Source organism: Chiloscyllium plagiosum, chromosome 19 (genome assembly GCF_004010195.1).
Source record: "Chiloscyllium plagiosum isolate BGI_BamShark_2017 chromosome 19, ASM401019v2, whole genome shotgun sequence".
Classification (NCBI taxonomy): Eukaryota; Metazoa; Chordata; class Chondrichthyes; order Orectolobiformes; family Hemiscylliidae; genus Chiloscyllium; species Chiloscyllium plagiosum.
Window position 1 is genome coordinate 56989532 of NC_057728.1, and position 24378 is coordinate 57013909.

Genomic DNA, 24378 nt, shown 5'->3' on the forward strand with positions numbered 1-24378 from the left:
GGGAAATTGCGGTCCTTGAAGAAGGAGGCCATCTGGGTTGTGCGTTTTTGGAACTGGTCCTCCTTGGAGCAGATGCGGCACCTTCCCCTGCAACCGCCGGAGGTGCAAGACTTGCGCCCACACCTCTCCTCTCACCTCCCTCCAAGGCCCCAAAGGAAATTTCCATATCCGCCACAGATTCACCTGTACCTCCACACATATCATCTATTGCATCCTCTGTACCCGATGTGGCCTCCTCTATATTGGGGAGACAGGCCGCCTACTTGCGGAATGTTTCAGAGAACACCTCTGGGACACCCGGACCAACCAGCCGAACCACCCTGTGGCTCAACACTTCAACTCCCCCTCCCTCTCCACCAAGGATATGCAGGTCTTTGGGCTCCTCCATCGCCAGACCACAACAACACGACGGTTGGAGGAAGAGCGCCTCATCTTCCGCCTAGGAACCCTCCAACCACAAGGGATGAACTCGGATTTCACCAGTTTCCTCATTTCCCCTCCCCCACCTTGTCTCAGTCAAATCCATCAAACTCAGCACCGCCTTCCTAACCTGCAATCTTCTTCCTGACCTCTTTCCACCTATCGCATTTCCGACGCCCCTCCCCCAAGTCCCTCCTCCCTACCTTTTATCTTAGCCTGCTGGACAAACTTTCCTCATTCCTGAAGAAGGGCTTATGCCCGAAACGTCGATTCTCCTGTTCCCTGGATGCTGCCTGACCTTTCTCCCCTAGTAATTGACCCCTCCAGGCTGGGAAAAAGCCTCATGCTTTCCATTCTATCCATGCCATTCACAATCTTATTAACTTATATCAGGCTGCCACTCAACCTCCTGTGTTCCAATGAAAACAAACCCAGTCTATCCAACCTACCTGCATAGCTAGTATCTCCCATACCAGGCAACATGCTGATAAAACTTTTCTGTACCCTCTCCAAAGCACCCATTTCCTTATGGTAGTGTGTTGACCAGACTATTCAATATTCCAAATGTGGCCTAACTGAAGTTCTGTAAAGCTGCAGCATAACTTGCCTATCCTTATACACAACACCCCTTCCAATGAAGGTAAGCATGCCATAGGACTTTCTTTTACTACGTTATCTCCCTGTAACGTAGATCTGGTTACTGAGTCAGGGAGGGTTTGGAAAGCTTCAGGAAGTCAGAGGAGCAGAGAAGTGACTGAGGTTTTTGGAACAGGTAATTGGAAAAGAAGGAGGCAGCGCTATCTTCAGTCAGTTGAGCTTTCAACAACCTGACAATTTTGGACCCCACTCTGTATAAGGGGGTGAACTTGGGGACGGGTGGGAAAGAGATTGGCTAACCAACCTCCCTGTATTACATGTGTTTCCCCTGCCCCCAAATCCAAAACACATTCATGGGGGCACATAATTTCCAGCCCTGATCACTTAGGTTTTGTGTAGCTGAGAAGGTACACTTAGCTACAGCACTAAGCTTCAATTAATCTCAATCTTGCTAGGAATTAAAATGGATTTTGCACTATTGAATGGGTGGTATTCATTAATAAGGTAGGATGAGAGTGACAGAATTTGGAATCGATAAAGTGTGGCACTGGAAAAAGCACCAGGGTAGGCCTCCCCCCATCTTCATCTAAGGCCCCAAAGATCATTCCACATCCGGCAGAGATTCACTTGCACATCTTCCAATCTCATTTACTGCATCCATTGCTCTCTATGTGGCCTCCTGTATATTGGAGACACCGAGCACAAACTCACAGAATAGTTCAGGTAACATCTCTGGTCCATACACACCAACCAACCCCATCTTCCTGTAGCCATCCATTTCAACTCCTCCTCCCACTCCCCCATGGCATGTCTATTCTGGGCCTCCTTCACCACCTAAACAATGCCACCCGCCCACTGGAGGAGAATCATCTCATCTTCTGCCTCAGGAGCCCACAACCACATGGCCTCAATATTGAATACACCAGTTCTAAATCTCCCTTCCCCTACCCCATTCTCAGATCCAACCCTCTGTCTTGGCTCCTCCCCCTTGATCTGACCTACCTGTCCATCTTCCTTCCCACCTATCCGATCCACACTTCCCAATGACTTATCACTATCACCGCCTTAGGTTTTGTGTAGCTGAGAAGGTACACTTAGCTACAGCACTAAGCTTCAATTAATCTCAATCTTGCTAGGAATTAAAATGGATTTTGCACCACCTATCACCATCCCACCTGCCTTTCCCCAAGCCCCACCACCCCATTTATTTCTCAGCCCCATTCCCCAGTCCTATTGAAGGGTCCAGCCTGAAATGTCGACTCTCTTGCTCTTCAGAAGCTGCTTGACCTGCTGTGCTTTTTTCAGCGCCCTCTGACTCCTCCAGCATCTGCAGTCCTCACTATCTCCTAGTGACAGAACTTGACCAAGTGTGTTCCAGCAAAATTGATTTCAATGGGAATTGGGTGAAAAATACTCCTCTAGTTGGATTCCTGCCTACCACTGATTGGTTGAGTGGCCTGATTTGGTGTTGAATTTAGTCAGTTCAAATTGGTTGCTGCCTTACCTGCACGTTGACCATAGTGTCAGACCCTTGAATTCTGCAGCTGTAATACTTGGTTTAAAAATAACATACATTCTTGAGGGCTTACTGCGTCACATAACCCTGTTAAAGTGGACCTGCTTCTCAAAATATCTGGTAAGAAAGATAAAGTGACTGACACTTTCATATCATTGCAAAGCTCCAACCTGTCCATGAGTGTCCTTCAGGGGTACACCTGAAGCGTCGACTTCTGCACCACCTGATGCTGCCTGGCTTGCTGTGTTCTTCCAGCCTCCTGCCTGTCTAGTTTGGATTCCAGCATCTGCAGTTTTTTTGTCTCTTTAGGGGAGGAAGTCTGTTCTATTTCCAAGTCTATAAGTAACTTGTGTATCTCCACCAACATGCTTGATACCTAACTCTTATCAAAGGTTGACGAGAAAGCCTTGCAGCTGTAGCCAGAGGCCACCAGAGTTTCAAGAAGAGAAAACACTTTTTACGAGGGTATGGTAACAAATGCTGGCCTTGTCCAGTACATGTCCAAAGAAAGAATATTTCTTTAAAGATTTATGTCAAAACATTGTAAAACATGCTTTGTCCACAAAGCATCGTGTACAAGCAGCTTATTAGAACTGCAGTAATACAATATCCAACTACTATTGGATGGAACAAGAGTCAGAGAAGGTTTATGTGATGTTTACATAAACATTTAGTGTGACATGGCTGTTTCTGAGTGGTGAATGCAAAACAAATTATAATTCACTTTGCATTATTTAACATTTGCCACATTGATAAATTTATCACATTCTAACAATAAATTCTTCTAGTTATTTCAAGTGTCTAAACAAACTATAACTTTAACCTTGATTTTCAGGTTTACTTGCTCTGTCATAGTAATCAATTGGTTTTGTTATACCCAATTTCCATTGTTCTTATCCTGATTAATTTAATCTCTTCACAAAAACGTTTGTGTCCATCTTCCTATTTCCTTGAAGAAGAGCTGGTTCAGTCAAGTCCACCACAGTGAGAGATTTAGCAAAATGTTGCCTTCACATGAATCGGGTAGAAAAGATTTATCAGCTCATTGTGAAACTTGAAAAGGTTTCGAAAAGATTTACAAGGGTGTTGCCAGGGTGGGAGGATTTGAGCTATAAGGAGAGGCTGAATTGGTTGGGGCTGTTTTCCCTGGAGCATCAGAGGCTGAGGAGTGACCTTATAGATATTTATAAAAATCATGAGGGGCATGGATAGGATAAACAGACAAGATCTTTTCCCTGGGGTGAGGGAGACCAGAACTAGAGGACATAGTTTTATGGTGAGAGGGAAGAGATATAAAAGGGCCCTAAGAGGCAACATTTTCATGCAGAGGGTGGTGCATGTATGGAATGAGCTGTCGGAGGATGTGGTGGAGGCTGGTATAATTACAGCATTTAAAAGGCGTTTGGATGGGTTTATTAATAGGAAGGTTTTAGAGGGATATGGTTCAAGTGCTGACAAATGGATCTATGTTAGGTTAGGATATCTGGTCAGTGTGGACGAGTTGGACCAAAGGGTCTGTTTCCATGCTGTACATCTCTATGTTGGTTTAGACAATAGATTTGGATCGGCTCAGGTTTGGAGGGCCAAAGGGCCTGTTCCTAGGCTGTAACTTTTCTTTGTTCTTTGGTGTCAGATATTCATTCCATTGATATGAAAAGGATGGATTCCTTACAAAACATAGAAGAGGCCTGTAACCATGCTCCCCCAATCCAGTCTGACCTGCTGTTTGGTTTGATCATGATCGATCTGTATCTTAACCCCTGTATGTAAATTTGCTTGATGAGCTGGAAAGTTCATTTTCAGATGTTTCGTCACCATACTAGGTAACATTATTAGTGAGCCTCCGGTGAAGCACTGGTGATAATGACTTCTTCTCTATTTATTTGTTTAGGTTTCCTTGGGTTGGTGATATCATTTTCTGTGGTGATGTCATGTCCTATTCTTTTTCTTAGAGGGTCGTAAATGGGGTCCAAGTCAATGTGTTTGTTGATGGAGTTCCGGTTGGAATGCCGTCCTTCTAGGAATTCTTGTGCGTGTCTCTGTTTGACTTGTCCTAGGATGGATGTGTTCTCCCAGTCGAAGTGGTGTCCTCCTTCATCTGTATGTAAGGATACTAGTGAGAGTGGGTCATGTCTTTTTATGACTAGTTGATGTTCATGTATCCTGGTGGCTAGTTTTCTGCCTGTTTGTCTAGTATAGTGTTTGTTACAGTTCTTGCAAGGTATTTTGTAAATGACATTAGTTTTGCTTGTTATCTGTATAAGGTCTTTCAAGTTCATTTGTTGCTGTTTTAGTGTGTTGGCAGAAAACAATCTTCTGAGGGTGGAATTGAACTCTGGTCACTGGCACGATGTAGCAGCAGTGCTATCCACTGTGCCAATGTGCCGCCCAAAACTTTACTGGGTGATAGAATGAATTAGGTATAGCTTTAGGGTATGCTGTAGCAATTAACAGGAATGGGATGGCCCAGTGGTTTTGTGCACTGGCGTATCTCTTAGCCTCTTTCAGCAAGATCATTACAAGATCTCTGCTTTCCTTCAATTCCAATCTGTTATGCATCTTCAACTTCATTTGGCTGAATGAATGGCTACAAATTGTGAGACAATTAGTCTCGAAGTTATGAAATTCCCTCTCTATATCCCTCTCTCACCTTTTAAGATGATCCTTTAAACCTACCTCTTTGATCAAGCCTTTGATCAAGCCTTTGATCATCTGTCTTAAGTGGGTCAATGTCAGAATTTATTTTATCTTCATGCAGTGTCTTGGAATATTTATTCTGTTAAAGCTATTATATTACATGTTGTTGTGAATATGAAGGGAACTTATGCTATTGAAGTAATCTATAATTTGCATAGGACCAAATTCTTCAACAATCACTCACACATTCCACTCACATTATTGTGTAGCTCAAGAAGTGAATAAGTACACAAAGGGAAAAAGATGACAGGGGCTATGGGAAAAAATCAGGGGAATGGGTTAAAAAAAAACCAAAGCGATAGCATGGTCATGATGGGTCAAATGGACTTCTTTTTTGTTAGTTTTACCTTAAAATGAGAATTTTGACCATGTGACCATTCCAGAAATTGAAATGCTTGCCAAGCAGCACAGACTGTTATTTGAAACACTGAAATTGAGTATCTCGACTTTTTTTTTAAATATAGGAATCAGAGGAGATTACATTTAACTACTGGGCACTGTTTGATGGACATGCGGGAGCTGGTGCTGCAGTGGTAGCCTCCAAGCTCCTCCACCACAAGATAGCAGAGCATCTTCAAGAGGTGGCTGGAATCCTGAGAAACTCAGCAGTGCTTCCCCCAACCTGCCTCAATGATGAGCCCGAAGTGGTGAGCACTACAAGGACGTTAACCAGAGCTGCCTCGCTGCGAGGCTCGATGGGGACTCCAGGGTCACCAAGCAGCCCTCCGACACGGTTCTTCATTGAGAAGAAAATTCCACATGAGAGTTTGGTTATTGGAGCAATAGAGAATGCTTTTAAAGAAATGGTAAGTGTTTTTGAGGCAATCATTTGAAATAGGCTTCAATGACTTGACAAAAGAGAAACTCATTGGTGCCTGTTGGCTGTTACAAAACTTATGGTGAATTTTAACATTCTTTGTGCCTTTCTTTTGGGTTTAATTTATTTTCCTCCTTAATCAAAAATATATCCTGTCACCTGCACCTGAAAAATAAAAGGATTTGCAATTTGTTTGTCACACCTTCAGGATGTCTCACATAGCTAATGAAAGTACCTTTTTGAATGTGGTTGCTGTCATAATGCAGGCAATCAATTTGTGTACATCTAAGTCCCAGAAAACAGCTATATAATAAATGGCCAGAGAACTATTAATTATATTAGGAACCAGAAAAGGGACTTCATTGCTGGGTATTTACTGTAAACCCCAAATAGTAAGAGGGGAATAGAGGAAATATTTTGCAGTAATTGGCAAAGACATATAAAGACAATGATTTTAGTTAATGAACAGTGAGGATGAGTTTCTTAAATTGTCTAAAGGATAATTTTTTAATTAGTTTGTTTCAAACCCAATGAGGAAGGCATATGTAGTTCAGAGATAAAAATAAAAAAGTTGGAGTTTGTTTCAGTGGGAAACATGTTGGTAATGGAGATCACAAAATAATAAGGTTTAAAGTAGAACATAGAACATAGAACAGTACAACACAGAACAGGCCCTTCAGCCCACGATGTTGTGCTGACCACTGATCCTCATGTATGCACCCTCAAATTTCTGTGACCATATACATGTCCAGGAGTCTCTTAAATGTCGCCAATGACCCTGCTTCCACAACTGCTGCTGGCAACGCATTCCATGCTCTCACAACTCTACAGTAGTTCTAGAAAGAGACAAAAATGAATAAATTCAAACGATGAGTTCTAATTAAGAAAGTCAGACAAAACTGTTTCCACTGCCATGTAAACTGATAATCAAAGGTCAATATTTAAAATAATACACTGAAGAAATAAGTAAGGAATGAAGAACATTTTGCACAAACATCTGGATTTTTCTGAAGGGCTGGTGGAAGCAGATTCCAAAGAGAATTTTAAAAAGACAATTAGACGTGAAGTTGAAAATGACAAATATGCAGGCTGACCAGGACCAAGCGGGGTTGTAAAAATAAATTGGGCATCAGAGATGAGTCCAGTATAGCAACAGGCTGTTTGGCCCACCAAGCCTACGCAGACATGTGACGCCTATCTAAACTAAGTACCTTTTGCCTCTGTGCAGTCCGTATCCCTCTATTTCTTGACTATTCATATATGTGTCAAGAAGATTCTTGAATGTTGCTGTTGTATCTGCTTTCTTCCTTTTACCTTAAAATTATGTCCCCTAGTAGTTGACATTTCTACCCTGGGAACTCTCCTACTATGCATTCTATTCATACCTTTCATAATTTTGTAAAATATTTCCTCTATTCCCTTCTTACTATTTGGAGTTTGCAGTAAATACCCAGCAATAAAGCAGTCCCTTTTCTTGTTCCTAATCCAATCAGTAGTTATCTGGCCATTTATCATATAGCTGTTTTGTAGGACTTAGATGTATAAATTGATTGCCTACATTATGACAGCAGTCACATTCAAAAAGATACTTCCATTAACTATATGGGACATCCTGAAAATATGACAAACAAGTTGCAAATCCTTTTATTTTCAAGTGGAGGTCACATAAATTCTTTTGATTAAGGAGGAAAATAAATTAAACTCAAAAGAAAGACACAAAGAATGTTAAAATTCACCACAAGTTTTGTAAACAGGTCTGACCTTCAAGATAAAACAAACAGAGTTTGTCCAATCTCTCCTCATAGTTAATACCCTCCAAACCAGGCAATATCCTGATAAGGCATGTTTGTATCCTCTCCAAAGCTTCTGCATCCTCTGGTAATGTGGCGACCAGAACTGTACACAGTATTCCAAATGTGGCCGAACCTTAAATGTCTATACAGCTTTCAAAGAGCTAACACTGACGCAAGTGGTCCCCTACACTGACACAAGATTCTATTACTTACAATCAACGTTTTATGATTTTGGTTGAGACATTAATATTGGTCTCCATTCATATTTGAAAAAGGAGGGTGGAGTATTTTATGCCCATGTGAAATGCATTTTTAATATCTCATCTGAAATACAGCAACTCTAACACTACAACACTTCCTCAGTACTCCATTGAGCTGTTAGCCTGGCTAAAGGAAGGGAAGAGCATTTAAAAGAAAATCAATCAATATTAAGTAGCATTAAAGAGAATTATTAGGAATTTGTGCTCCAAATGCTTAACTCTTCTGATTTTACTCTCTATGTGTAGTCACTCTTGCTACAGTAACTGTAGCTATGTTTAGTTATTTGTTGCAAACATTAAACTACACTTACAAAACAATAGCAGTGGAACTGGGCACTAATTTTCAGTGGTATTGTATCATATAAGGTAATGGTATCAAAGGGGTTAATGTTCATGTTACATTATCTCCACCCATTCTACTGATGTTATTCATAATCTGTTGGTGGAGACTAAAAGTTCTATATTAACTCTCAGAGGAAGTGGGTGTACTTGTTCAAGCTCCTCGTAATTATGTGTGACCAAATGTAGTTGTACTTTATTGCCTTAATGCAATAGACTTTGTTATCTTAGAGCAGTGCCCCTTTGTACAAACAAACCAGAAAATGTTAGAGAAACTCAGCAGGTCAGGCAGCATCTGTGGAGAGAGAAAGAGTTAACATTTCAAGTCCGATATAACTCCTCTTCAGAAATGAAAGCAGCTAGAAAAAGATGATTTTTGTATGTTGGCAAAGGGGGAAATAGGGTGGGAAGGGGTGTGCACAGTACAATAGATGGTGAAGCTGCCCATAACACAAGGCAAAGGAAGTGCTGATGGGAGTGAAGGAGAGGTATAGATATAGAATGGGTATTAATAGTAGGTGTTAATAGAAGAATAATAGGTCAGCTCTTCTGAGAGCAAAGCTATGCAAACAAGATACTGGGATGGGGGAGAGGCATGTAATGAGAATGGAGGTCAGAGGTCTTGCTCTGAAGTTGTTAAACTCAATGTTGCGTCCTGAAGGCTGTAAAGTGTCTAAGCAAAAAATGAAGTACAATATCTCCAGTTTACTTCAAGTTTTGCTGGAGAAATCTGGTTAGCATCTACACTGGCATCTCCTCTATCAATAATGACTAGATCAGCCCAAGACAAAGAAGGATTGGTGACAGCAAACAACCTCAAAATACCTTTATCCAGTGTCACTTATTTGTAGAGGTGGCCAGTATCACAAAACGCTAGGCATGGTCATCTGGAAATATACTACAGAACTGCCTCCAGTTTCCCATTCATTTGGAACTGCAATATTTCTCTAAGTTTTCACTTTCCCCATCTTCTGGCCTTTGCTGATATGTACCACCTCTGAAGGCCACCTAGAAAATTGATGGATCATTCAAAAGAATACAAAAATGTTAGAATATTTAGCACTTCTTCCTGACCTGTTTACAGAGGATTCTCGATTATCCGAACATTGGATTATCTGAAGGAGATCTCGAGGTCCCGCTAGAAACATTACATCAAAGAGGTGTTTCCAAACTGATCGCGTCTTTTGCTTACAATGATTAAGAGTGAACTTAGCTACTGAAATGCTGCCAAGATCAGTCCTGGACATTGATGGGAGCCCAGGCACCGTCTCCAAATGACTGACCTCTCGCCCTGTCTCTCTCTGTCTCCACACACTTTCCCTCAAGTGTACCCTAACCCCCCCTTCCCCAGAGAATCTCTCTGACATTGTCCTGTACGGGGCAAGGATGGTACGTGACAAAAAGTTGCAGCAAAAAGTTGTGAGAGCACGCGTGCGCGCTCACTATTGGAGACTCATCCCCAAAGGCAGCAGTAGCCTTACTGTTGGTGTCCAGTCTGGCTGCCCCAGAGAGGGGTGGGGGTGGATGGGGATGGAGTTGGGGGGCGGACAGGGGAGGCGGTGCAGATGGTGCATGGAGGTGCGGGTGGTCGGGGCGGGTTGAACGGGATTGGGGGCGGACAGGGAGTGGGGGTGCAGGGGGACGGGGTTTGCTGCTGTCTAGTCTCCCTGTGTCAATCCCATTGAACTGATTGGGTGGGGGGGATTGGTGGTGGTTGGGGATGGGGGGTATTGCGGGAGGCTTTGGCAATGCTGCAGGTCCCTTACACACAAGTGTGTCTCTGCCCAGAAACAAACCCTGAGACAGAGAGAGTGAGCAAGGCAAGTAAAGTGAGGAAAAACGAAACTTCCGAAAACTCTGAGCCCCAGAGGAGAGGCATTGAATCGATTAACCAAATAATTAATTATCCGAACGAAATGGTGCCCGCCCATCTCGTTCGGATAATCGAGGTTCCTCTGTATGTCATTGCAACATGTTTGGATTGTACTTCATATTTCCAGAGACTGCAGTGCTTTTCTTTTCATTAAAAATATAACCTGGGTTTAAAGCCAGATCATCAGAAAGTTGAATACAATTTAATTTTGTTCCAACTTGAGTTGACATTTCTCAAAGGATCTATTTTCAGCAGACCCTTTCTAAACCCATCCTGTTGCTCCAAGCATTGCTTCACCGTGACCTCAAAGCTTGCTGGCATCCCTTGTGACTTTGCAGGTAATAAATTACTCATTATCAATAGGAGCTCAAAAAGATGCATCTGGCATTCTACTCCAATGCTATTATGTGGCGAGATGCGGAGAATTGGTTTCTACCTGAGGCAGTCCTTTATATTCATAGAATTAACATAGCATAAAATCTTTCCCATCTTAAGAATTCAAATTATACGCATTTTAAATTGCCCAGTTGATTTGTGCATTGACCTGCATAGCCTCCAGTGTCCTTGGATGTGCTGAATTTATTTCTCAATGTACTCAAAGTGAGTGTCTTCCTGTGCCTTTTGCATCTCCAAAATTGAGAACCTTATGATCCAACACAAGGAGTATGCCATTCAACTGCTCCAGCCACCTCTATTATTCAATAAAATTATGACTAATCTGAGTGTGGCTTCAACTCCTCTTTTTGTGTCTGCCTGCCAATAACCCCTGACTCCCTCATCAATCAAAAATCTGCCTTAACTCAGTCTTGAATATTGTTGCTGATTCAGCCTACACTGCTCTTTGGAAACAAGAATTCCACAAACTAACTTCTCTGAGAGAAGAAATTTCTACTCATATTAATCATTATCTCCTGCCACTGAAAGTGTGACAGAGCAGGTATCCTGCTCACCCAACCAATCTTCAATGAGCGCATCCTAAATTTCAGTTGTCAAGTTTAAATATTGTCACAACACAGAAGCAGATGACCTTTCAACAATTGCCCAATCACACTGGGAACTCCAGCATAATCGTGGGCTAAAATGAGGGGATGAAAATGAGGAGAGGAAATAGTTCTGCTATAATTAAAGGTGGGCTTCTAAATGTCCTTGCCCATCTCGTACCAGATTCTTCAGTCATGAAGGGACTCAGAGGATGATGAGTTCATTTGCACCTTGAGCATACTTAATTAACAGTAGTAACAATATGGAGTAATGTCAAAGCTGAGAATAAAAGGAAATTGAGAATAGGAAGGTCTGAGAGAGATCAAGTTATTATTGTGACTGAATTTAAGTATCGGGGTGTTTGTGGAATTGTATAATGAAAAGTGGGAAATGTGTCAATATAGCAATTAGCAACCTATGGACATAAATATGCAATGCTTTGGAATCCTCTCCAAAGCAAAACAGGGCTTAATGACCTTATTGTGTGTCATTGTATTGTCATTTTGCTCCTGACTGAAGCTTGGTTTGTGAGTGGTGATACCTCACCCCTCCATATCTGGCCATACCTTCCTCCACCTACTAAAATAGTGCTGTCTGCTATAATTCTTACCAAATCTTACTGTACTTTTCTGAATGGGAACTGAATATACAAGTTTTTCCCATCCAATACATAGTCTCTTCATTTGCAAGTCTTCAACTATGCATCTTGCAACAGCATATGGAAAATGGATCCTCACAGTCCCAGATTAAACCTTTAGAGACACTTTTGAAGTTTTTTAATTCATTCACAGGATATGAGTATCACTGACTACACCAGCATTTAGTGTCCACTCCTAATCACCCAGAGACAGTTAAGAGTCAACCACTTTGCTTTAGGTCTGGAGTCACTTGTGGGCTAGTTCAGGTAAAGAAAGCACTTTCCTTCCCTAAGGAACGTTAATGAACCAAAGAGGTTTTTCCAACAATTGCCAACAGTTTTATGGTTACCATTGGAATCTTAGTTGCACATTTTTATTGAATTCACATTCCACATTTGCCTTGGTAGACTCTGAACCTTCTTGGATTTCGAATTAACAGTTTAGCAATAATACAACTAGACCATTGCCTCCCACAACAAGTTTGGTCCTATACATGCAGAGTGCTGACCCACTTGCATGTGGACAAAGGTTGACCTTCATGGAGTAAACTCCAGACTATGGACGTATCATTCCATTGCTGTTAGGATACCTCAGGAACATTGAAGGTAAAGGGTAAACCTTGACAAAGAATCTGAAGTGGAGTCCAAAGGATGCAGACTAATTGGTCATCTTGTCTTATCATTTGTCTCGATAAGTAATCTTTGCAGCAAGTCTAGTAACAAAACCAGTGCCAAATGTCTTGCTTTAATTCCTTTGCAGTCATCCAGGGAGATTGAGACGGACATTCTGATGTTTGGACAGTTCATATCCCCATAAATTTAGCCTGGGCTTGCACCCTGGGGAGTTCAGAGATGTGCAGGTTAGGTGGATTGGCCAAGCTATATTACCCCATAGAGTCCACGATTGTGTAGGCTCAGTGGATAGTAAATGAGGGGTGATAGGAATAGGGTGGGTATGGGTGGGATGCTCTTTGCAGGATGGGTACAGACTCAATAGGCCAAATGGCCTCTATTTGCACTGAAGAGATTCTATGACATTCCAGTTTCACTACAGAGCATAGCACAGCATGGAGACAGCAGTTCTGAGAGAGGTTCAACTCCATTGCCATGGTGAATAGGTTGCCATACTGTTTCTGGTTGGTTGGGGAGGCATGGTGTCCAGCCAGTCAGCTGTTGTGCACTTCAAGTTAAGCAGCTTCCAGCTAGGGACTGCTGGAAAACAGCAGAATCAAAAAGCTTATTTTGACCAATGAGGGAAAACAGAGGCCAATAGATTATCCTTTTTCTTAGCACATTGTCTTTCCTGCAACATATCGAAAACCTCCATGGCCATTTGGATACTAGAGTCTACCATGTCAGAGCTGATCCACTCCAGGCAATGGTTAACAAAGAGCCAACTGAAGCTACATCAACCATGATTTTACGAGTAAGAAGACTACCAATGCTGGGGGAAAAAGAAAATTAGTCCTTGATCACTCACATCAAGTCTTGGATGAGATTAAGCATTTTAGTGGTGAGATAGTGGAAAAGTGGTAACATCACTGGGCTAGTATTCCAGAGGTGGAAATGTGTTGCTGGAAAAGCCCAGCAGGTCAGGCAGCATCCAGCATCTGCAGACCTCACTTTCTCCTCATAGTATTCCAGAGGTCCAAGCATAGCTCTGAGAGCATAGATTCAAATCCCAGCATGGCAACTAATTTTCTTTTTAAATTTGAATATGAAATTTGTGTCACTCATAATGATAATCATCAATCAATTATTTCCTTTAGGAAAGGGAATCTGCCATCCTTCCCTGGTCCAGTCCAAGTGACTCAAATCTCTCAAATGTGGTTGACTCTTAACAGCCATCTGAAATCACCCAGCAAGCCACTCAACTTCAAGCAATTAGGGACAGGAAACAAATACAGTCATAGAATCTCTACAGTGTGGAAGAAGGCCATTCAGCCCACCAAGTCCACACTGACCTTTTGAAGAGTATCACATCCAGTTCCAACCCGTTATCCTATCCCTATAGCTCTGTATTTTCCAAGGCTAATCTACCTAGCTTGCACATCCCTGGACACCATGTGCAATTTAGCATGGCCAATCCATGTAACTTGCACACTTTTGGACTGTGGGAGGAAGCCCACGTAGACATGAGGAGAATGTGCAAACTCTACACAGACAGTTGCCTGAGGCTGGAATCAAACCTGGATCCCTGGTGTTATGTAGCAACAGTGCTAATTACTGAGCCACCGTGCCACCCAAGCCACATGTCCTCAGTGGAGCCCACATCCTAAACAAGAACAAACACAGTTTCATCACTAACACTGATCTCTCCATATTGATAGTACTACAATATCATAGCCAGAAAGGAACTGAAAAATTATCTCAATACCTTGCTTGCCTCTTTACCTTCATGCAACTTTAAGAATAATTTTGCTGGATTAGATTTAAGATGTGCTGTCTGTTCTATATCTCTTATTTCAAGCTTGTTTTGTTTCCCTACTCTCTCTTTCTCTGTTTCCTCTCTGTTTTGAAGTTGTTCCTGAAGTCTGAGTGGAATTGTATCCAAATTATAACCTATAATAATATGGTGGAGATCTTCATGTAGCTCAAAAGGAGGTACTGGTGAATATTTTCTACTTTGACAGGAATTCCAGCTTATGTGGGCAGTGCTGACTGGGCCAGTATTTATTCCTAGTTGGCCTCAAGAAGGTGGCAGTAGTGAGCTACCTTCTGGAGCAGCTGCAATCCATGTGCTGTAGGTAGACCAACAATACTGTTAGGGAGAGAATTGTAGGATTTTGATCCAGCAACCTTGAAGGAGGTTTATATATTTCCAACTCAGGATGTTGAGTGGCTTAGTGGGAACTTGCTGGTGGTGGTGTTCCCATGTATGTGCTGCTGCTGCCCTTCTAGATGGAAGTGTTCACACATTTGGAAGGTGCTATCTAAGGGACCTGAGTGAATTTCTGCAGTTCATCTTGTAGATGGTACACACTGCTGCTACTAAGCGTTAGTGGTAGGGGGAATGGATGTTTTTGGATGGGGTGCCAATCCACCAGGCTGCTTTATCCTGATAGCTATTCTGGGAGAGATTCGATGGACCTATGGAGATTAAGACAGACACTAAGTTTTAAAATTTTCAATTCCCTCTATACTTTCATTCTTCCAGTTGTCTGTAACCTCTAACCCTGCAACTAATGCTTCCTCTAATCCACATGGTTTGAAAAACTGCATGCAGGCTGTGAAAACATGGGCACTTACAAAGTAAGCGTGACAACATAGAAAATGGGGAGGCAATGGCCTAGTGACATTGTTGCCAGACTAATTATCTAGTGAGGACTGCAGATGCTGGAGATCAGAGCTGAAAAAGGGCAACATTCCTGAAGAAGGGCTCATGCCCGAAAGGTCGATTCTCCTGCTCCTTGGATGCCGCCTAACCTGCTGCGCTTTTCCAGCAACACATTTTCAGCTAATTATCTAGTGACTCCAGTTAGAGGGTATTTCTGATCCTACTCCACTATTGACATAAGCTCACCATTTTGACCCACATCTTTGATTTTGTCTCCATAAATGGCTCGGTATTATATTCTGTCTGATAGTGCTGCTGTCAAGTTGCTTTGGAACGTTTCATTGACTAAAGTCACAACATTATTTGTACACAATAATTAAATATTAATAATGTAAAAAAAAACAGGAAAGCACAATGATTATGAAGATTAGAAGGGTAGCATGAAAGAAGCTTGGGAACGAACAGTAAGTTGTGATTTTTTTAAAAAATGAAATGAAAGGAACTAAAACCAGAAAATGCTGGAGATATTCAGCAGGCCTATCACTATCAGTGAAAAGAGAAGCAGTGTTAACATTTCGAATCTAGTGTGGTGGTTCTTCAAAAGCAAAGCCTTCTCTAAATAGTAAAGTTCTTAGCCGAAGGAACAGAGATCCAGAACAGCTGCTGAAATGTGAATCTTTAAAGGTGGGAATGCAAATAGAGAAGCACATTTTAAGTAGAAAGTCAAACATTGGTCTTGGATTTTATGCAAAATGAATTTACATTGAATGAGGACAAAATATTGTTTGGACCATGCAAGGAGAATTGTATGCATGTATGTAGCACAACATACAAAACGCACAGCTACAATTCATATCACAATAGACAGTTATGATCGTGAAGATTGGCTTGGCATAAGAGGATATTGTTCTGGTAAAACAAAGTAGCAGACCAAGGTGGACTTGAGTGATGTTTTTCATGATCATAAAAGTTTCTGGAAGAAGACCAAGTGCAGGAATAGTTTGATTAGTTGATTTGGGGCCTGGTGTCACATCCTCCAGAATAAACTTGAGGAACTTGTACCATTCACTGGAAATTGGGAGAACATTTAGGAAGTGGAATACTGGGCTGCAATTGTCTGTTGAGGCAGAAAGATTAATAAAAGATTAATAGTTCAAAGGAAATTGGATAATTATTTTCAAAAGAATATGAAATGAGGCAGTGGAAGAGAGGAGGAGAACTGAGATTAATAAAGTTCATGTTGAAGAACTAGCATTGAAATGGGCCTGATGGACAAATGGTCTCCTCCTACAGTATTATTTCATGTGAAATTGCATTTGCATCTCATTTTGTTTGTTGTGGACACAGAATGATCATGCCCTCCAAAAAAATGATTGCTCTGAAAACCAATTTCTTGTCTGTGAAGTACTTTTGAGAGGTTTCAGAGAGATGTGTGATATGGTGTCAACTAAAGTCTTTCTCTTTTTGCATGGCCAAGTGGCAGAGGTATTAATCAGATAAAATGTTCCCATTCTTCAAAGGCATTGAGTGTTAGAAAGTGGCATTGGTACACGACACTGTCACCTGAACATTGAGATTCTGCTAATGCAGTTCATTGAGTTCTAGCGGTTCTCGACAGAAAAAAATTTTTGAAACACAGAACCGTTGAAGGAGATCACAAATAATTTGCAATGAAGTTAATGAACTGTCTAAAAATTATATGCACTGCTAAGGACTGCTGCAATCAAATCAATGACCTTACATGTTTTGTGTGATTGCAGTTAGTAAACTGCAATTTGACACTTTTGCCCTCAACACCAAGAGCAGATTCAGGTCTGTAATTTGAACCGATTTCCTTAACTTTCTATTGTATAATTTAACATTTGTGTGTTAGTTCCATAATTTGGCAGTACTGAATCTATGGCTGTGGGGTTTCAGTTCATTCAGTGAGAGATGGTAAACACTGCACATGTTTGATGTCAAATTTTTGTAGCCCCTTTATCAATGGATAAGGAGGACTGAAAGTAGGTAAATGGAGCTATTGTACAGATCAGCCATGATCTAATTTAAACATGAGAAATAGGAATAGACCATTTGGCCCACAAGTCTGCTGTGCTATGCAAATTGACTATGGCCTGGATTGCCTTCTAGCCCACTCTCCATATCCCTGATTTTTTTCTAAAAGATCAAAAGTGTTATTGATCTCAGTCTTTAAGATACTCAGTGATTGAACATCCACTACACTCTATGTGGAGAAAAATCTCCTCATCCCAGATCAAAGTAGTTGACCTTTTACTTGGAGACTGTATTCATGTTCTAGATTTCCCAGAAAGGGGGACCAGCTTCAGTCTCTACCCTGTAAAGCATCTCCTTAACTTCCTTTGTTTCAAAAATATCACCTCTCCATCTTCTAAAAATTTTGCAAGTGTAGATCCAATTTACTTGGCCTGGAGCATTGCATGTAAATCTGGGCATTGCATTTTAAAAAGAGTGCAGAGGGTGATTAACTGGAACATGCATAGGAAGAGGAGTAAGCCACTCAAGCTATGAATTAAACCACCACACATCTGAGTTTTAATTCCATCTTTCTATCTTGGTTCCATCGAGTTACCTTTAGTAAAGAAAACTATAGGTCTCAGTTTTGAAATTTTTCATTCATCATTTTCCAAAACATTAATCTGTCTTTTCCCTTGGTAGACTCTGAGGCATGTACATTGTTATTATTTTCTGTATTTGATGTATTTACAACATTATGATTTCAATTTTATCAGAGATTTGAGGCTGTATCTTGAAAGGAAAAATTGTGAATCATGACCATATCTCTTTACCATTCAAAGTTTGTGATAAGTTGAAGCACAGGCAAGTGGTTCCTGAATAACAATGTGGTCTCCTTTGTCTCCTTGATGCTGCCATCTGCAGGACGTGCAAATTGAACGTGAGAGAACCACGTACAGTATCTCAGGTGGCTGCACTTCCTTGGTCGTGATGTTTCTGATGGGCAAGTTCTATGTAGCAAATGCTGGGGATAGCAGGTAAGACTGACTTTACAAGCATTATCTCCTCATCCTTTAACAGTAGCTGTGATATAGTGGTTTCATAGTGAAGACCATGTTAATCACTAAATGCTCCCTTTACAATCAAGAAGTGCTTTCCCATCTAAGCTCATGTTATGGCTGTAGTTTTAACCTAACCACTTGTCAGGAAGCTGGCAGGACTTCATGCTGTGCTGGCAAAATGAGGACAATATTGGCCAGATTATATAAAAGAAAGGTGTTCAAACATGGTCTTTCCATCTGATAGGAAAGGTTAAAATTACCCCCTTAAAATTGGACTGGCATTCTGTAACATTGTTTTCTGCTTACAACTTGCAAAGAAAAGGAAAACAATGATACTAGTGAAACCAATAAAAGGTTGAGATTATTTTTTGGCTGAACTCAAAATGTTCAAGTAAACACCAAGATGATGATATTTTATACAGAACATTTAGTGATGTTTTAATTATCCACATTCAAATTAGTTGATACATTGCTGTTGCAAACTGTGTAATTGAGGATTATAATTATGAATTATTCTGAAGTGTATATCACTTTCTTATTTCCTTCAGCTTTTATTTATCAGACTGGATTTATATAAGTGTGCAGATCCTGAATATAATTGAGATATTGTCCAATAGTGTTAAGTGAATGACAGCAATTTGGCAGCCCACTTCATGTCTTTCCTGAAATTTTTATTTTTGTTTCCATTTAAGTCAAGGGGAGAGATGAGGTAAAACAGGGCTTTTGACTTGCTAGTATCCAGTTGATGCTTTCTCACAAAGTCAACATTACCCCCACTGAGTGCAGAAGCTCAATAAATCTCATTAATTTGTCGCCTAGATGAATTCTATTGAAATGTCAACTTCTTGACTTCAATATATGTTTCAGTAATGAATTGTGACTGTTTAGGAGGGGGTTGTAAGAAGCTCCTTTGCGTTCCATAATGAGGTCTTTATATTTGCGTGCACTGCGAGTACCTAAATGTATACTATATTGTGCTACCCTCCACTCCTCTTCCCTCCATATTTAATGCTAAATTAATATTATGCATTCATAAATTATTTGCTTAAGGAATAGTTCATACTGGAGAGTTTTTGAGCAGGTTGCATTCCAGAGACAGCAGATTATAAAAAAGCAATTCAGTGACTGTCAAGGGAGGTCTTGCCATGCGAACCCTTGGAATGCAGTGTGGATGTTAAATCATTCAAATACTGACTAGTAATACTAATAGTGTGGTCATATTTAATTGCTTCATTTATGGTCCACTTGGAGGTCTGACAAAGTGACTGTAAAATCTTGTAATGATTAGAGTCTATTTTAAACTCTCCTATCCTGTTGGAATTTCTGAAATAATTCAGAAATAGAAATCTGGAGTTTTAATGTGATACCATTAAAATGTGCAAGTGTTAAGTAGACAATTAAGTGATTTGCAGTTTATCTGTAAACTGCTGAGAACCATTCATTCTAGATATTCAGACGTAACAATTTACAATAGGAGATTTTAATGGATGAGAAACAAACCAGAGTTCAGTTGCCTGGATGGCATGGATTGGATTGCTGAGTACTAATTGTAATCTAAGCATACCAGTAATAAATCATGAAGGTTTGTAGTATCATTTGAACCCAATGATTAGAATATTGCCTGTTAATTCTCCTTGATACTGTACCTATGTTTCTACATATGTGTGTGTAAAATTCAAAATTTACTAGTTGTGATTTGTCCAGAGACATTTTCAGAAAAGTCCCAGAGTTTTGGTGCAGAGCCAAATGGTATTCAGCTGAGATTATTTAACCTCTTTATTATGTCATTCTGTAGAGTTATTGCAGAACACATGACATGTTTTACTGAAGATTTGCAGCAGAATATTTATTATTGGTAAAATTGTGCATAGGTGAGAGTAAACATTAACACTGAAATTTGAAGTTTCCCTGGCATTAGATTTTTAGGTAATGAGAGTAAAGCTGGCATATCTGAAATACTGATGCTAGCTGAAGCCAGATATTGAATGTTTATCAAAACCTGCATTCTGAAATTTAAATTATGTCTCTTTCTTAAAAAAAAATGGTGCCTGTCAAGTCTCTTGCAGGTTTAGTTCTTTCTGTATTGGCAAAAATATTGGCACATTAATCACACACAGTTTTAATTGATAATGGGGTACGTTTTACAATTTGTGTCCCCTGGAGCTACTGAATTAGTTGTATGCAACAAAGACCCACAAAATGACCAAGGAGAAACTTAGGCCCCTAAGTGGAGCCACACAATTTTCTGTTTCTCTACTTTAGTAGGTGAGAAAATTGGGCACACGCCCTTCCAGGTATGCTATTCTCTATCCAACTTTTCCATATTTACCATGTCTAAGCAAAGGGTGGCATGGTGGTTCAATGGTTAGCATTACTGCATCACATGCCAAGGACCCATTTCAATTCCATCCAAGTTATTGTGCAAATTCCACACAGACATTCTCCCTGTATCTATGTGAATTTCCACCAGGTAATCCAGTTTACCCCCACTATCCAAATATGAGTAGGTTAAGACTGCGTAAGCTACCAAATAGAATTGATTTTTATATTATTATTCTTTCTGTTTTAGGGCTATTATTGTTCGAAATGGTGAAGTTATTCCAATGTCTTCAGAGTTCACACCAGAAACTGAACGTCAGAGGCTCCAATACTTGGTAAGTGAGACTTGAGATAATACAATGTACTTAGTAAAACATTGTCAGCAATAGGCAATGCAAGTTTGAGGGAATTCTAATTAATCTGGTCTTGAAGCTGTGATACTGAGTGACTTTGAAATTAATAGCCTCTTGATTTGGTCTGCCATGCATTCTGTTACATTTTGTTCAAGTTTCACGTTTTTCTTTGTAATGAAAAGCAGTCAGGCTACTACTTAGATTGCAGTGGGGGGAAAAAATTGGTTTGCTGGACGTTTTGAATGACATATTAAACCAAGGCCCTGATTCAGTGCTATTTAAAGAAGAGTGGAGAATTCCTCAGCATCCTGGCTGAGCTTGCTGTCATCTAACACAACCAAAGACAGATTAATTAATTAATTGATTTTGTTAACTCTTTTTATGAAATTTTTCTGTTTTGCAAATTGGTCACTGTAAAAGCCTAGGTAACTGTATAAGAGAATAATATGAAAATCTGCAGCACTTTGGATATAAGATACCGTACTATGACAATAGAACAATGTAAAATCAACTGATGTTCCCTTTAAGCTGTGCAACTGCTATGGGATTGCGCACATGCTGATCAGCAAGCCAACATGTTGACCTTTGGGTATGGAAGCCACTGCTGCACAAAACATAAGAGCACGTATTGGTGTCAACATTGGCTCAACTAGTAATACTCTTGCTTCTGAGTCATTTTTGAATAAGTTGTCGAGCTAAGGTCCTGACTGTATTCCTTGCTGGACATTAGAGATCTCACTGCATTATTTTTTAAAAATGCACTGGCGTTCTCCCTGGTGTGCTAACCAATATTTATCCCTCAAAAATAGGTTACCCCGTTAAAGATCACGTTGCTGCTCATGGGAGCTTGCTCTGCACAAAGTGGCTGTTGGAATTGTTAAATTTCAACACTGACTACCCTTCAAAAGTACTAAATTGGATGTTAAGTGTTTATGGATGCTTGTGATCATTAAAGATGCTATACCAATGTAACTGTACAAAGTTAAAATACTAATTTTTATTGTCAGTAGTTTGTTTTTGGTGTACAAGTAAAATCACTAGACCTCACTAATGCTCTACTATTAATCATACTTAGCATCTCGTTAATTTTAGAGTGGGAAGGGACACTTGTTACAAATGACTTCTTTGCTTTTTATGAATATATGACTATCACCCAACAATGCTTGCTGATTTGAATGGGAAGGGTGGTGTTGATTTCGATTTAGGTTTTATTGTCATGTGTACTCAAGTACAGGAGTACAGTGAAAAATGCACAATGTCACCATTTCTAGCACCATCTTGGGTACAAAAATACCAAGGTATAAAATCCTGTATACAAAAATAGAAAAAATAAAGAAATAAATTAAAAGTTAAACATTACAATCCATTCTTAAGCCAACAGCCTGCAGACACTCCACGCTGGGCTTTCCCCACGAGGGGTCACTCTCCACCCATGCAGGGGGGTGCTTTCACCTGAGCTGGGCTAAGTCCCACCAGGGCTCACCAGGCTTTGCTGCCGACCACTGCTTCACCACTGACTGCCATCTGGGCTCATCAGGCTTCACTGCTGCTTCAATGTTGACCGCTGAAGTTGGTGTTGTTTTGAAATGCTCTGATATCAAAAGGGAATTTGCAGTAGTTCATTTGAACTGCGTTCCCGTCACTGAAATAGTGTTTAATAGTCAGTTCATGAAAAATGTTTCAGCTTGGTAAAGAGAGAAAAAAATGGTGAAAGTGGACCAAGAGAACAGAAGGAATGTTGCTGTTCCACTGAGACCATAACAGTGGTTAGCACTGCTGTCTCACAGCGCCAGAGATCCGGGTTCAATTCCCGACTCAGGCGACTGACTGTGTGGAGTTTGCACATTCTCCCCGTGTCTGCGTGGGTTTCCTCCGGGTGCTCCGGTTTCCTCCCACAGTCCAAAGATGTGCAGGTCAGGTGCATTGGCCATGCTAAATTGCCCGTAGTGTTAGGTTAAAGGGGTAAATGTAGGGGTATGGGTGGGTTGCGCTTCGGCGGGTCGGTGTGGACTTGTTGGGCCGAAGGGCCTGTTTCCACACTGTAAGTAATCTAATAATACTTTGAATGGAGCATTGAAGTATTCCACTGAAAAATATTCATTCATAGAATGTTGGCTTTCCTGGCAATATTTATTGCTCATCCTCATAGTCTTTGGAAAGATGACATAGGACCACTTTCTCAAATCAGTGTAGTCTGCCTAGTAGAGGTACACCCAAAGTATCAGCAAATTTCATGACTTTGACCCCATGACCATGAAGGAGCAGCAATGATATATTTCAAGTCAGGGAGTTAGGGAATTTGGAGGTACTGGTGTCACTTTATACCTGCTGTGTGTTGCTTTTGTTCTTGTGGGTGATGCATTTTGGGTTTGAGAGATATATCAAAAAGCATTGACAATTTATTGTAGTGTACATGTTGTAGCTTCCTAATCCAGCAATTGTGTCAGGCCTTGCTGGATCATGGCAGGAACTCTATTTGCTCCACTTTAAACTACCTTTACATCAACTAAATGCAGAAAATCTTCAGATAACTGGGAGCAGTGTGGGTTCTTTGGAAAACTGGTGGTATTGCAGGAGTCAGGCCACAGAGGTTGCCAAACCACAGTGTGCTGAATTAGAGAGGTACAGCCTGAATTAACATTACCAGCAATGACAGATTGAAGATTTAATGCAGAAAAGTGTGAGGTAGTTCAGTTTGGAAGAAATAACACGAATGCAGAGTACTGGGCTAATGGTAAAATTTTTAACAGTGTCGATGAACAGAGAGACCTCAGTGTCCAGGTGCATAAATCCCTGAAAGTTGTCACCAAGGTTGATAGGGTTGTTAAGAAGGCATATGGTGTGTTGGCGTTTATTGGTAGGGGGATTGAGTTTCAGAGCCACAAGGTCATGCTTCACTGTACAAGACACTGTTAAGGCCGCAGCTGTAGTAATGCGTATAGTTCTGGTCATTGCATTATAGGAAGGAAGTGGAAGTTTTCGAAAGGGTTCAGAGGAAATTTAGTAGGATGTTGCCTGTTATGGAAGGAAGGCCTTATGAGGAAAGGAGAAAGTGAGGACTGCAGACTCTGGAGATCAGAGCTTAAAAATGTGTTGCTGGAAAAGCGCAGCAGGTCAGGCAGCATCAAAGGAACAGGAGAATCGACGTTTCGGAAATAAGCCCTTCTTCAGGAATGAGGAGGGTGTGCCAAGCAGGCTAAGATAAAAGGTAGGGAGGAGGGACTTGGTGGAGGAGTGCTAGGAATACGATAGGTGGAAGGAGGTTAAGGTGAGGGGGTGGGGGCGGAGAGGTCGGGAAGAAGATTGCAGGTCAAGAAGGCAGTGCTGCGTCTGAGGGTTGGGACCGAGAAAAGGTGGGGGGGAGGGGAAATGAGAAAGCTGGAGAAATCTGCATTCATCCCTTGTGGTTGGAGGATTCCTAGGCGGAAGATGAGGCGCTCTTCCTCCAGGCGTCGTGTTGCCAT

At 40.9% G+C, this 24378-nt stretch overlaps 1 protein-coding gene across 1 annotated transcript in view; it reads left to right on the forward strand.

Moving 5' to 3' along the window:
* Positions 1-24378, forward strand: part of ppm1h (protein phosphatase, Mg2+/Mn2+ dependent, 1H) — a 59500-nt gene that overhangs the window by 9341 nt on the left and 25781 nt on the right. The window contains exons 2-4 of the mRNA XM_043709973.1: positions 5695-6036; positions 18106-18218; positions 20812-20896. Coding sequence (XP_043565908.1) covers positions 5695-6036; positions 18106-18218; positions 20812-20896 — 540 coding nt within the window. The remainder of the gene's footprint in view (positions 1-5694; positions 6037-18105; positions 18219-20811; positions 20897-24378) is intronic.